Raw genomic sequence first — 14158 nt, forward strand, 5'->3', positions numbered from 1 at the left:
CACGATAGCGCGACAATCTTAGGCCCACCTTACTCACCGTCATCCCTTTGGTGCTAATGGAAGAAGTTTCATTGAAATCGATGTTATATTTTTAAAGTTATTCACATTTTAAAGTTTAAATCTATCTCCTAGGGAAGGAGGGGGAGGGAGGGAGGGGGAGGAGGAAGAATAAGTGGGGTTGAGGGAGATGGAGTGGGGGGGAGGGAAGGGGGGGAGGGGAAGGGGAGGGAGGAAGGGGGAGCGGGAGGGGAGAAAGGGGAGGGAGGAAGTGGGAGGGGGAAAGGGGGAGAGGGGGAGAGGGGAAGGGGAGGGAGGGGGAGGGGAAGCAGGGGAGGGAAGGAGGGTTATATTTTTAAAGTTATTCACATTTTAAAGTTTAAATCTATCTCCAAGGGAGGGAGGGGAGAGGGAGGGAGGGAGGGAGGGAGGGGGTGGAGGGAGGGGGGAGGGAGAGGGCAGGAGGGTGGATAAAGGCGGTTAAGGGAGATGGAGTGAGGGAGATGGAGTGGGGGGGATGGAGTGGGGGGGAAGGGAAGGGAGAGGGGGAGGGGGGGGAAGAGAGGGTGCTGCACCAATGCAGTAGAGGTTTGGGCCCAACGGGTCCACTTGGTCCAATATCTGATATATATCATCTATCTAAATACACACAAATGTGAGGAATAGATAGTTGGTGTCCTTTTCCCAGTGTAGGAATGTCAAATACAAGAGGGCAAAACTTTAAGTAGAGATGGAGAAATGTTAAAGATGATGTTGGGCATGCTTTCTACACAGAGAGCCTGGGTGCCGGGAATGGAATGCCAGTGGAATGTTGGAAGGAGATGTGATGGGAACATTTAAGAAGTGCTGGATATGTACATGTAAAGACCAGGAATGGTGGGATATGGATCATGTGCAGTCTGAAAGGTTTAGTATAATTAAATTCACTCTCGGTGTGTGACGGTGGCATTTTAATCAGTCTTTTCATCATTTTAATCATTATTTAAACCTACCCAAGCGAGGGACAGAACTGGCTGCGTAATTTTCCAGGGTGCAGGCGTTGCACGTGAAGTTGGGACATTGTGTTACATTTGTACAAGACGTTGGTGAGGTCGCAATTCGATCTTTGTGTCCAGTTTCGGCCATCTTGTTATAGCAAAGAAGATTCACGAGGGTTTACCAGGACTTGAGGGCCTGAGCTCTCCGGGGAGGTTGGGCAGTCCAGGACATTGTTTGGAGCTGAGGAGTGATCTTATAGAGAAGTAGATGGGGTGAATGCACAGTTTCCATAAAATTTAATAGGAACCTGAGAGGCAACTTTTTCACACAGAGGATGGCAAGTATATGGAACAAGCTGCCAAATGGGAGTTGAGTATAGGACCAAACAGGTCCTTCTGCAGTTGTACAGGGCCGTAGTGAGACCGCACCTGGAGTACTGTGTGCAGTTGTGGTCTCCAAATTTGAGGAAGGATATTCTTGCTATTGAGGGCGTGCAGCGTAGGTTTACTAGGTTAATTCCCGGAATGACGGGACTGTCGTATGTTGAAAGACTGGAGCGACTAGGCTTGTATACACTGGAATTTAGAAGGATGAAAGGGGATCTTATCGAAACGTATAAGATTGTTAAGGGGTTGGGCACCTTAGAGGCAGGAAACATGTTCCCAATGTTGGGGGAGTCCAGAACAAGGGGCCACAGTTTAAGAATAAGGGGTAGGCCATATAGAACTGAGATGAGGAAAAACATTTTCAGTCAGAGAGTTGTGAATCTGTGGAATTCTCTGCCTCAGAGGGCAGTGGAGGCCAATTCTCTGAATGCATTCAAGAGAGAGCAGCTAGATAGAGCTCTTAAGGATAGCGGAGTCAGAGGGTATGGGGAGAAGGCAGGAACGGGGTACTGATTGAGAATGATCACATTGAATGGCGGTACTGGCTCGAAGGGCTGAATGGCCTCCTCCTGCACCTATTGTCTATTGTCTATTGTTGTGACAGGTACAATAACAACATTTAAAATACATTTGGACAGGTACATGGATAGGAAAGGTTTAAAGGGATATGAGCCAGACACTGGAAAATGGGACTAGCTTAGATAGAGCATCTTGGATGTTATAGACGAAGTGAGCTGAAGGGCCAGTTTCCCTGGTGACTGTTTTCTTTGAAAAAGGTTATCAATTTAAACCTTTTTGAAAGAAAAGTAATTTGACCAATCTAGTAGTTTTCCCCCTCTTCCCCATTTCCCTTGTTCGGTCAGAAAGTGATAAAGTGAGTTTAGTAAACATTGCTTGATCATACAAGATGAGAACCACATCCATGATACACTGCTCCGGATGAACTAGAAGATGGCTTTTGTTCCATACAGAAAAGTGATGGTCCGCTGAGCACAGGTGCAGAAAACTGAGATCAGGGTGACCTGTCCTGGGCCAAACACAAATGTAACCACAAAGCTCTCTGACATTACGTTTGAAAAGATTGGACATGTCACTGAATACTCGAACAAACTTCCATCACTACTTGCACCATGGCCTGGTATGACAATTCCAATGCCCAGCAATGCAAGAGGCTGCAGAGAGCAATGGACTCAGCCTAATCCAACAGGGACACAGTCCTCCTCACCATCTATAGCATTTGCATCTAACATTATTCCACTTTGTACTTCATGGAGAATCAGAAAAGGAGAAGAATCTTCCTAGTAGCTGTAGGATGAGAAGAAGACAGGCACGACTCATTGCATTGAAGGCTGCAGCACTGACAGTACTTTTACACCACTGTTTGGACTGGCTGCTTGTAGATTTTATTTATTTATTATTTTTTAGATTTAAAGATACAGTGCAGAAACAGGCCCTTCGGCCCACCGGGTCCGCGCCGCCCAGCGATCCCCGCACATTGACACTATCCTACACCCACTAGGGACAATTTTTACATTTGCCCAGCCAATTAACCTACAAACCTGTACGTCTTTGGAGTGTGGGAGGAAACCGAAGATCTCGGAGAAAACCCACACAGGTCACGGGGAGAACGTACAAACTCCATACAGTACAGCACCCGTAGTCAGGATCGAACCTGAGTCTCCGGCATTCGCTGTAAGGCAGCAACTCTACCGCTGCGCCACCATGCCGCCCTTGTAGTACTGAACCTAGGAAGCCAGACTCTGTGCTGACCCCTCTGTGAAAATGGCATGCTTCCTGAACTTGTATGGGGGAGGGGGGGAGCAAAAACCACATGAACATTTAATTGCTTCCGCCTCACAGTAATTCATTTCGGTGAAAATGTGCAAATCCTTTGAAAGGGCAAAAATTATGTATTCAGCAAGAACATGGCTAGGAAGGGGTCATGGTCTGGATCATTGGTGTAGAAATACTCATATGGAGCCTTCTGAAAAGGAATGCTTTCACTCAGGAGTCACGGATGACCTCCATATCACCAACTGTTCATATTAAGGTGCAGATTCACTTCACTTTGGACTTTGAATGTACAATGTGGAAACAGGCACTTTGGCCCACCGAGTCCATGCAGACCAGCAATCCCCGCCATACACTGACACTATTCTACACAGCTTAATATTCACAGAAGCCAATTAAGCTACATCTCTGGAGTGCGGCATCTCTGGAGTGCGGCAGGAATCCAGAGCACTTGGGGAAAACACACGACGTACAAACTTTGTACAGACGGCACCCGTAGAACCCAGGTCTCTGGCGCTATAAGGCAACATCGCTACTGCTGTGCCAATGTGCCGCCAACAAATAGGCAGAAGGACTCAAATTAAGTCTTCAGAAGTACATCTGGGTGCTCTACTGATTGAGTGCATTGACAGGTTGCTGTCAGAAGGGGAGATCAGATTTCAGGAAGCTGGATGAAACACTTTCCAGAGTACATTCTCAGCACGGAAGTGAAAATGGTCCATTGCTTTAGGTTCTGAGGCATAAATATCACCAATGATTTGTCCTGACCCAACCACTTTGGTGAATCAACTAAGAAAGCACAACCCTGCCTTCGCTTTGGAAGACTAAGGAAATTAGTCATGTCTCAAATCACACTGACCAATTTCTACAGACGCTCAATGGAAAGTAAACTATCTGGATGCATCACAGCTCGGTATGGCAACTGTTCTCCCCAAGCTTGGCAGAAATTGCAGAGTTGTAGACACAGCCAAGTGTATCACACAAACTAGCCTCTCCCCTTCAACTCCATCTACGCTTCATGCTGCCTCAGGAAAATAGCCAGCATACCTAAAGGCCCTTCACAACCTGGTCACTTTAGATTTAGATTTAGATTTAGAGATCCACCGAGTCCGCGCCGCCCAGCGATCCCCGCACATTAACACTATCCTACACACACTAGGGACAATTTTTACATTTACCCAGTCAATTAACCTGTACGTCTTTGGAGTGTGGGAAGAAACCGAAGATCTCGGAGAAAACCCACGTAGGTCACGGGGAGAACGTACAGACTCCGTACAGACGGCGCCCGTAGTCAGGATGGAACCTGAGTCTCCGGCGCTGCATTCGCTGTAAGGCAGCAACTCTACCGCTGCGCCACCGTGCTGCCACTTCTTTCCTCTCCCATCGGGCAAAAGGTACAAAAGGTTGAAAGCAGGATTCTTCTCATTGTTAACAGGCTCTTGACTGGACCTCTCACAAGCCAAGAGATGCATTCTTGACACCCAAAGCTACCTCAATGTAGCCCTTGCATTTTTTAAATCTGCACCTCTGCTGCAGTAACACTACATTCTGCATTCTATTTCCTTTCTTTTCTGCACTACCTGTTGTATTCACGTGTGGAACAATCGTACTCATGTGATGATTTACCTGGATCACACACAAAACAAATTTTCCACTGTATTTCGGACAACATGACAATAATAAAAGAATACTGACACTAGTCAAGCAGCATCCATTCTTTCATAACACCACATAGAGTCATAGAGTGATACAGTGTGGAAACAGGCCCTTCGGCCCAACTTGCTCACACCGGCCAACAATGTCCCAGCTACACTAGTCCCACTTGCCTGCGCTTGGTCCATATACCTCCAAACCTGTCCTATCCATGTACCTGTCTAACTGTTTCTTAAACATTGGGATAGTCCCAGCCTCAACTACCTCCTCTGACAGCTTGTTTCATACACCCACCACCCTTTGTGTGAAAAGGTTACCCCTCGGATGACCCCACTTGTCATATCCCAGTCAAAAAATAATCTTTGCAGGAAAATCTAGTTTCTATATTTACCATTGTGGAACTGAGAATGGTAAAGCAGACCCATTTGAGAAGGTCTTCTCAGAGTTCTGGGTGCCTGCCTTTGAGTAAAGTATATGCTACTACATATATGTAGTTCTTATATATGCTGCTACATATATGTAGCCTTAATGAAGTTCTAACCTTCATGGGCAGGCATATCTCTGAAGATCTGAGATAGACACAAAATGCTGGAATAACTCAGCGGGTCAGGCAGCATCTCGGGAGAGAAGGAACGTGTGACCCTTCTCTGAAGTTCTGTCCTGGACTAGCACATTAATCGTAAAGAAAGCCCATGAATGCCTCCATTTCCTCAGAATATTGAAGAGATTCGGTCTGTCGACAAATACTCTCTTGAGCTTCTACAGGTGTACAGCAGAGAACATATTGACTGGTTGCATCACGCCCTGGTTCGGCAACCTAACCGCCCAGGAATGAAGAAGACTGCAAAAAGTAGTGAACACTGCCGTCCATAATGGGTCCTGTCCTCCCCACCATCGATGGGATCTACAAGAGTCACTGCCTCAAGATGGCAGCCAGCAACACCAGCGACCCACACCACCCTGGCCACACTCTCATTTCACACCTCTTCAGAGTCCTGCACCAGCACTCCCAAGTCCCTTTGCACCTCTGATTTCTGAATCCTCTTCCCATTTAAAAAATAGTCTGTGCCTTTATTCCTACAACCGAAGTGTATGACTGCGCACTTTGCTACGCTGTATTTCACCTGCCGCGCCACTTCTTTGTCCACTTCCACAACCTGTTCAAGTCCTTCTTCAGACCCCCTGCTTCCTCTCCACTACCTACCCCTCCACCTACCTTTGTATCATCCACAAACCTGGCCGCAAAGCCATCTATTCCATCATCCAAATCATTAACATACAACGTGAGAAGTTGGGGACCCAGCACTAACCCTGTGGAACATCACCACTCACTGGCAGCCAACCAGAAAAAAAACCCTTTATTCCCACACTTTTCCATCTGCCATTTAGCCACTCATCTATCCATGCAAATACCTTCACCAAAATACCATGGCCTGACATCTCATTTAGCAGCCTCACGTGCAGCACCTCATCAAAGGTCTTCAAAGGTGTACCTTGGTACATCGCGGGAAGCTAAGGAAGAAATTGCAGGGAGCTTGGCAGTGATATGTTATCAACATTACCCGTGGGTTAGATACCAGAAGACTGGAGGGTGGCTAATGTGGTGCCTTTATTTGAGAAATGGCTGCAAGGACACAGCAGGGAATGCAGGCCATTGAGGCTAACAGCAAGAGTTGGGTAGTTGCTGGAGGTGTTTCTGAGGGACAGAAATGACCAGCATTTGGAAAGCAGGGAACGATTAGAGATAGTCAGCACGGCTTTGTGTGCGGGGAATCACGCAACGCAAGTTTTGTTTGAGTTTTTTGAAGTGGCGACAAAGTGGATCAACCAGGGAAGGGTGGTAGATCTTTGACTAGGCCCCACAGGGTAGGCAAGTCTGGAAGGTTAGACTGAGATGGGAGTCAAGTGAGCTTGTGAACTGGTACAAAATTGGCTTAGTAGCAGTCAGAGGGTGGCAGTGGAGAGCTGATGTTCATATTGAAAGACTGTGATCAGTGACGTGCCACAAGGATCAGGGCTGGTTTCACTGTTTGTCATCTGTATTAATGATTTGGATGAGAGTAAAGTTGGCATGGTTAGAACGTTTGCAGATGACATCAAAATTGATGGTGCAGTTAAGAGTCGTGAAGGTTATCCAAGGTTACAAAGGGATCTAGGGGAAGTAGCCTAGAAATGGCAGGTGAAATTTAACTTGAAGGTGTGAGGTGTAGCATTTTGGCAACTTAAACTGGGGTACGACTTACACAATGTATGGTAGGGCCCTGGAGAGTGCTGTAGAATAGGAAGACCTGGGTTACAGGTACATAGTTCCTTGAAAGTGGTGACACAGGTTGGCAGAGTGGTGAAGAAGGCACCAGGCACATAGAATCATATTCCTTCAGCCAAACTTGCCCATACCGACCAAGATGCCCATCTACACTAGTCCAATATGTCTAAGTTTGGGTCATAATTCTCTAAACCTTTCCTATCCATGTATGTGTCTAAATATTTTTTAAATGTTGTTATAGTATCTCCTCTGGCAGCTCGTTCCATATACCCACTACACTCTGTGTGAATAAGTTGCCCCTCGAGTATCTATTGCATTTTTCCTCACTCACTTTAAACCCATGTCCTCTGGTTCTTGATTTATCTACTGTGGGTAAAAGACTGTGTATCCACTTTAGCGATCCCCTCATGATCTTATACACCTCTATGCGATCACCCTACACCCTCCTGCACTCCAAGGAATATGGTCCTAGCCTGCCCAACATCTCCCGATAGCACAGGCCTTCAAGTCCTGGCAACATCCTGTAAATCTTCTCTACCTTCTTTCCAGCTTATCAAGATCTTTTCTTCCTGTAGCAGGGTGATCGAAACTGAACACAATACTCCAAAGACGGCCTCACCAACATCTTGTACAACGGTGGCATAACATCACAACTTCTATATTCAATACTCAGACTGATGAAGGCCAATGTACCGAAAGCCTCCTTGACCACCTGTAATATTACTTTCAAGGAGCTGTGTACCTACAATATATGACCCACCCTATCCCACCCTTGCCCACCCTATCTGTCTGAAATGCCATTTGCAGGAAATGATATACCTGCCCTCCTAGATTCCTCTGCACTACAGCATTCCCCAGGGCCCTGGCAATCACTGTGAAGGTGTTGCCCTTGACTTCCCAAAGTTAAACACCTTGTGCTTATATGCATTAAACTCCATGAACTACTCCTCGGACCGCTCATCGAACTGATCAAGATTCTCCTGTAATTTTGGATAACCATCTTCGTTACCTCTGTAACCACCCACATCATAGTCGTCTGCAAACTTACTAATCATGCTTTCTACATTCTAATCCAAGTCGTTGATCTAAACCACAAACAGTAATGGGCCAGGCACCAACACTCATCACAGGTAACGTCATAAAAATAACAACCTTCCAGCGTCACCTATTCCTTTTCTCCAGAGATGCTGCCTGACCCGCTGAGTTACTCCAGCTTTTTGTGTCTATCTCCAGCTAAGCAGCAATGGATTACAATTAGACACTGTTAACTATGGAGGAAAGACATGTTTGGTGGATCAGCAGAAGAATCTGTCGGAGTTGATCTGACAGGGTGAAAGGATGGCTGATGAGGGTAATTGCAGAGAGTTGTGGATGTACCCAACAGTGTGTACAGTGGCTTTCTCAGGACAAACATCGGTTCCCTATACTTCCGTGAAATAAATTAATGCAACAGACCGCACTGAGGGCCAGCTAATAACCATACAGATGACCAGCTAATGATCATGCTATAGACTTGTAAATGACCACACTAATGGCCAGCTAATGATCATGCTATAGACTTGTAAATGACCACACTAATGGCCAGCTAATGACAATGCGATAGGCTAGACACACTGATGGCCAGCTCATGACCATGTTATAGACTAGGCAATGACCACACTGATGGCCAGCTAATGATCATGCGATGCACTGTGTAATGACCACACTGATGGCCAGCTAATGACCATGCTGTAGACCAGGCAATGACTACACTGATGGCCAGCTAATGACCATGTTATGGACTAGGCACACCGATGGCCGGCTAATCTGCAGGTCAGCCAATGGCCATGTTTCAGGCTAGCTAATGACCACTAAGGGCCGGCCAATGACCACTTAGGGCCAGCCAATGACCATGCTTCAGCCAATGACCATGCTGTGAGCCAGCCCGTGACCAATAATGGACTGGTCAATGACCCACATGGCAGGCCAGCCAATGGCCATGCTGCAGACTAACCAATACTCCGCAAATGGCTGAAGTATTTTCTAGACCTGCACCTGTCAACTGCAGAGCGACTGAAGGGAACATGTGTGCACTTGATTGGCACAGAATGCTGGAGTAACTCAGCGGGTCAGGCAGCATCCCTGGGGAGAAGGAATGGGTGACGTTTCGGGTCGAGACTCATCTTCGTCTGAAGAAGGGTCTCGTCCTCGAAACGTCATCTATTCCTTCTCTCTAGAGAAGCTACCTATCCCGCTGAGTTACTCCAGCATTCTGTGTCTATCTTCGGATTCGGTTTAAACCAGCATCTGCAGTTCCTTCCTACACATGTGTGCACTCGACCTTGTGCTCTTCCCCGACCTGACTTCTCAGTGGTGCGGACTCAATAGGATGAATGACCTGCTTCCACAATGTAGCTATTCTATGAGTAGGAAGGAACTGCAGATGCTGGTTTCCACCGGAGGCAGACACAAAATGCTGGAGTAACTCAGCGGGACAGGCAGCATCTCCAGATGGAAGGAACTCCAGCATTTTGTGTCTATCTGAGCTATTCTATGATTCTGTTTCTCCATATTCACAGGGAAGAAAATTGAGAAATTGGTGGCTTGCTCCCTTCTTAAAGAGATTGTCAAGGCATCTCCTTTGGGCACTGGAGCATGCAAAGTAATTGGGGAGAAATGTTTATTTCTGATGCCTTTGGCATTTACCAGTGCTGCTGAATGGGTGTTGAGAGATGTAATCACAATGTGAAGTGCTTGAGCCCAAGGGAACTTGCTGCCATGGCAACAGCACGCTTTGGTCATTCCAGCCTAAAGCCAGTTCCAAAGTTCTCTCCCTCCCCAGTGTGTGCTCATAAATAACATGTCTGAATATTTTCAGGCTCCAATTCGGTGTAACATTGCTGATCAACAAACCATTGAAATCTGAAGCCTGAAGAAGGGTCTTGACCTGAAACGTCACCCATTCCTTCTATCCAGAGATGCTGCTTGTCCCGCTAAGTTACTCCAGCATTTTGTGTCTACCTTCGGTTTAAACCAGCATCTGCAGTTTCTTACACCTTTCTATACCATTAAAATTGTCAGGTACTGAAAAGCTGCAAAATTGCTGAAAATGCTGTACTCAGCAGGAGAGGTGCGTGTGTGGAAAATGTAAAGGAGTAAAAATTTCAAACAACCCGAATTATTAACTCCGTTCCTTCCTCGACAGATTCTGCCTGATCTGATGAAGATTTTCAACATTTTCTGTGATAGTTGTCATTCAATAAGTATGGACAAGTGAATGACTTTGCCTAGAGAAAAGAATACAAAAGGTTTGGACTGAAGATAGACTCAAAATGCTGGAGTAACTCAGCGGGACAGGCAGCATCTCTGGATAGAAGAAATGGGTGACATTTAGGGTCCAGGCCCTTCTTCGACCCGAAAGGTCACCCATTCCTTCTATCCAGAGATGCTGCCTGTCCCGCTGAGTTACTACAGCATTTTGTGCCGATCTTCAGTGTAAACCAGCATCTGCAGTTCCTTCCTACACAAAAGGTTTGGAAGTGTGTTAATGAGTCACTGCGCTGGTTGTTAGAATTCTGATTAGTCTGTCGAGCTTTGGTGAGAAGTGGAGTGGGAGTGGTGGGATGGTAAAACCTATTGGGGTGGATTGTTCCTGTCTTAAACCCCTTCCCAGCAGGCATCCCACCACCCAGGGTGGAGGATGGTGATACTGAAGGATCAGGGCAAGCATATCCACATGATTGATATAGTGTGAGGGCACAACAACATAGAGGCAACAAGGCCCCGATAGCAAGGAAATACATGTGTAGGAAGGAACTGCAGATGACATGTGTAAGAAGGAACTGCAGACGCTGGTTTAAACCGAAGATTGACACAAACAGCTGGAGTAACTCAGCAGGTCAGACAGCATCTCTGGAGAAAAGGAATGGGTGACGTTTCGGGTCTGAAGAAGGGTCTCGACCCGAAATGTCACCCATTCCTTTTCTCCAGCTTTTTGCTTCTTGCAAGGAGATGCATGTCTCCCCAGCTCATTAAGCTAGGCTCAACTAAGCTTATTTCTCAAACTAAGTTCAAATAAGGGTGGTTGCAAAATAAACAGCCTGGTGTCCGACTTGAAGAGTCTGATATTCAGTGTGACTGGACTAACAGACACGCCCTATTCTGCATCAATGGTGCCAAAGTGGATATCGTAGAGAGCTTCAGGTTCCCAGGTGTAAATATCAGCAACAATTTATCCTAGTCCAACCATATCAACACTGCAGCCATGAAAGCACACGCCACTGCCTCTATTTCCTCAGTGCACTAAGGAAATTCAGCTGAAGATAGACACAAAATGCTGGAGTAACTCAGGCAGCATCTCCGAAGAGAAGGAATGGGTGACATTTCGGGTCAAGACCCTTTTTCAGACTGGGGGGTCAGGGGGAAAGGGAAATTAGTGATATAGATGTAGATATAGAGAGATATAGAACAAATGAATGAAAGATATGCAAAAAAGTAACGATGATCAAGGAAACACCAAATTCAGCGAATTAATTCCTTGTAGCGACCATAGGGATTGGTCCTGAGAGTCGAACCCTCGGATTGGCCAGCTAGGTCAGGTGGTGGTTTTGGCGCCCAAAACCAGTCAGTGGGAAGAGAACTTCGAAGTGAACAGTTTGATTTAATGGTTGTCTGTAATTTCGTTTGTTATACTTTGTAATCAAATATTGCTGCAGCAATAAACTTCTTTAACAAAGAACAAGCCTCCAGACTCGCCATATTGGTGACCCCGACATGATCTAGCCGATCATCTACTATGGAGGGATAAAACGCCCCTTCTTTGGTTCCAATGCCCGGCGTACCACAGCTAAACGCGGTCAGCGTTCATCTTCCTCCGTTTTGGGCACATCAACCTCACCTTTGGTTTGCCCATGCAGAAGCTCAGTTCCACCTAAGAAACATCTCGGTGGACGAGACAAAGTATTATTACCTGGTCAGCGCCCTACTGCCGGAGACGTCCGCGCGGGTGATGCAGTTCATCACCTCCCCTCCTGCAGACGGCAAGTACGAGGCGCTGAAGGTACTCATGCTTCGAACCTTCGGGTTCAGTAGGCATGATCGAGCTGAGAGGCTTATGCACCTGCCGGATCTCGGAGATCGGCTGCCGTCCGCCCTCATGGCTGAAATGTTGGCGCTGGCAGGTGAGCACAAAGATTGCCTCATGTTCGAGCAGGCATTCCGAGAGCAACATCCAGAAGATGTTAGGCTTATGCTCACGGATTGTTCTTTTAAGGATCCCGTGGCATATGCGGAGAAAGCCGATGCGCTCATGGCGTCCAAATCAAAAAAAACATAGTTCGATCAACAGGGTCTCGGCTCCATCGGGCAGCCCGCAACGACACCAAGATGGCGCCGCAACTCCCACCATTTGTCCAACCCCTTAATAATCTTATATGTTTCGATAAGATCCCCTCTCATCCTTCTAAATTCCAGTGTATACAAGCCTAGTCGCTCCAGTCTTTCAACATACGACAGTCCCGCCATTCCGGGAATTAACCTAGTAAACCTACGCTGCACGCCCTCAATAGCAAGAATATCCTTCCTCAAATTTGGAGACCAAAACTGCACACAGTACTCCAGGTGCGGTCTCACTAGGGTCCTGTACAACTGCAGAAGGACCTCTTTGCTCCTATACTTAACTCCTTTTGTTATGAAGGCCAACATTCCATTGGCTTTATTCACTGCCTGCTGTACCTGCATGCTTCCTTTCAGTGACTGATGCACTAGGACACCCAGATCTCATTGTAGGCTGCACAGGAAATGAGACTTATCCAGAGGAGGTTTACAAGAATGAATCTGGGGATGATTGGGTTAACGTAGGAGGAGTGTTTAACGGCTCTGGGCCTGTACTCGCTGCAGTTTGCAGGATGAGGGGTGTATCTCATTGAAACACTGAATAATGAAAGGCCTGGACAAAGTGGATGTGGAGGGGATGTGTCCACTAGTGGGAGAATCTAGGACCAGAGCGCACAGCCTCAGAATTAAAGAATGTATAATTAGAAAGGAGATGGGGAAGAATTTATTTAGCTAGGTGGCGGTGAATTCCCTGGAATTCATTGCCACAGTGTTTGGGTAGTTTTAAGGTGGGGATTGATAGGTTCTTGATTAGTATTGGGACAAAGGTTATGGAGTGAAGACAGAAGAATGGGTTTGAGAGGGAAAGATAAATCAGACATGATTGAATGGTGGAGTAGATTTGATGGGCCACAAGGTCTGATTCTGCTCCTGTGTCTTATGAACTCTTATAAAGATTTAATAGGAACTTGAGGGGCAGCTTTTTCACTCAGAGGGAGGTGGGTATATGGAATGTGCTGGTGGAGGAGGTAGTTGAGGCAGTTACTATAAGAGCATTTTAGTCCATGTAGGCTGCACAGGAAATGAGACTTATCCAGACTATTGTAATCAGAGTGAATTGCCTGCACAGAGTGCTGGCCTGTGTGGGAAGGAGCTGCAGATGCTGGGTGACACAGCAGATGGATACAAAATGCTGGAGTAACTGAGTGGGACAGGCAGCATCTCTGGAGAGAAGGAATGGGTGACGTTTCGGGTCGAGACCCTTCTTCAGGGTCTGAAGATGGGTGTCGACCCGAAATGTCGCCCATTCCTTCTGTCCAGAGCAACTGCTGGCCTTATTGGTTAGAGGCGAGCAGGAACAGGCAACAAAGGGCTCCTCCTCTTTCAGTGCCCATGGCAACAATTGGAGCACCCAGCAAGAACTGCAGCCTAGGTTAAATATCTCAGGAGAGTTGTGCTTCATGGCTACAAGTGTTGTTGCAAACTATTGTGCTTGTAAATTCACTCTCGCCCAACTTTGGAGATTGCTCACAATCATGTGTATCTGTGAAGACGCAGGATTTGTGCGGAAATGATCTAGCCCGCAGGGACAATGAGGGGGTGGACTATTAACCTGTAATGGGAGGCTTTGCCAGTGATACCCAGTTCTTGATGAATGAAATACACAAATGCAGAGAAGGAGAAGGACACAAACTTACAAGCACAACCTCTCACACTGGCAGAAGCCCTCCAAGGTGTAACTCTCAATGAGGTCATCAGAAGTAGTCATGGGCCT

At 46.7% G+C, this 14158-nt stretch overlaps 1 protein-coding gene across 1 annotated transcript in view; it reads right to left on the reverse strand.

Annotated features, from left to right (window-relative positions):
• Positions 1–14158, reverse strand: part of LOC144602452 (mucin-6-like) — a 90727-nt gene that overhangs the window by 46343 nt on the left and 30226 nt on the right. The window contains exons 12-13 of the mRNA XM_078415599.1: positions 6022–6116; positions 990–1122 (exon numbers count right to left, since the gene is read on the reverse strand). Of these exons, the coding sequence (XP_078271725.1) occupies positions 990–1122; positions 6022–6116 (228 nt within the window). The remainder of the gene's footprint in view (positions 1–989; positions 1123–6021; positions 6117–14158) is intronic.

This window comes from Rhinoraja longicauda, chromosome 18 (assembly GCF_053455715.1).
Source record: "Rhinoraja longicauda isolate Sanriku21f chromosome 18, sRhiLon1.1, whole genome shotgun sequence".
In the NCBI taxonomy this organism is placed as follows: Eukaryota; Metazoa; Chordata; class Chondrichthyes; order Rajiformes; family Arhynchobatidae; genus Rhinoraja; species Rhinoraja longicauda.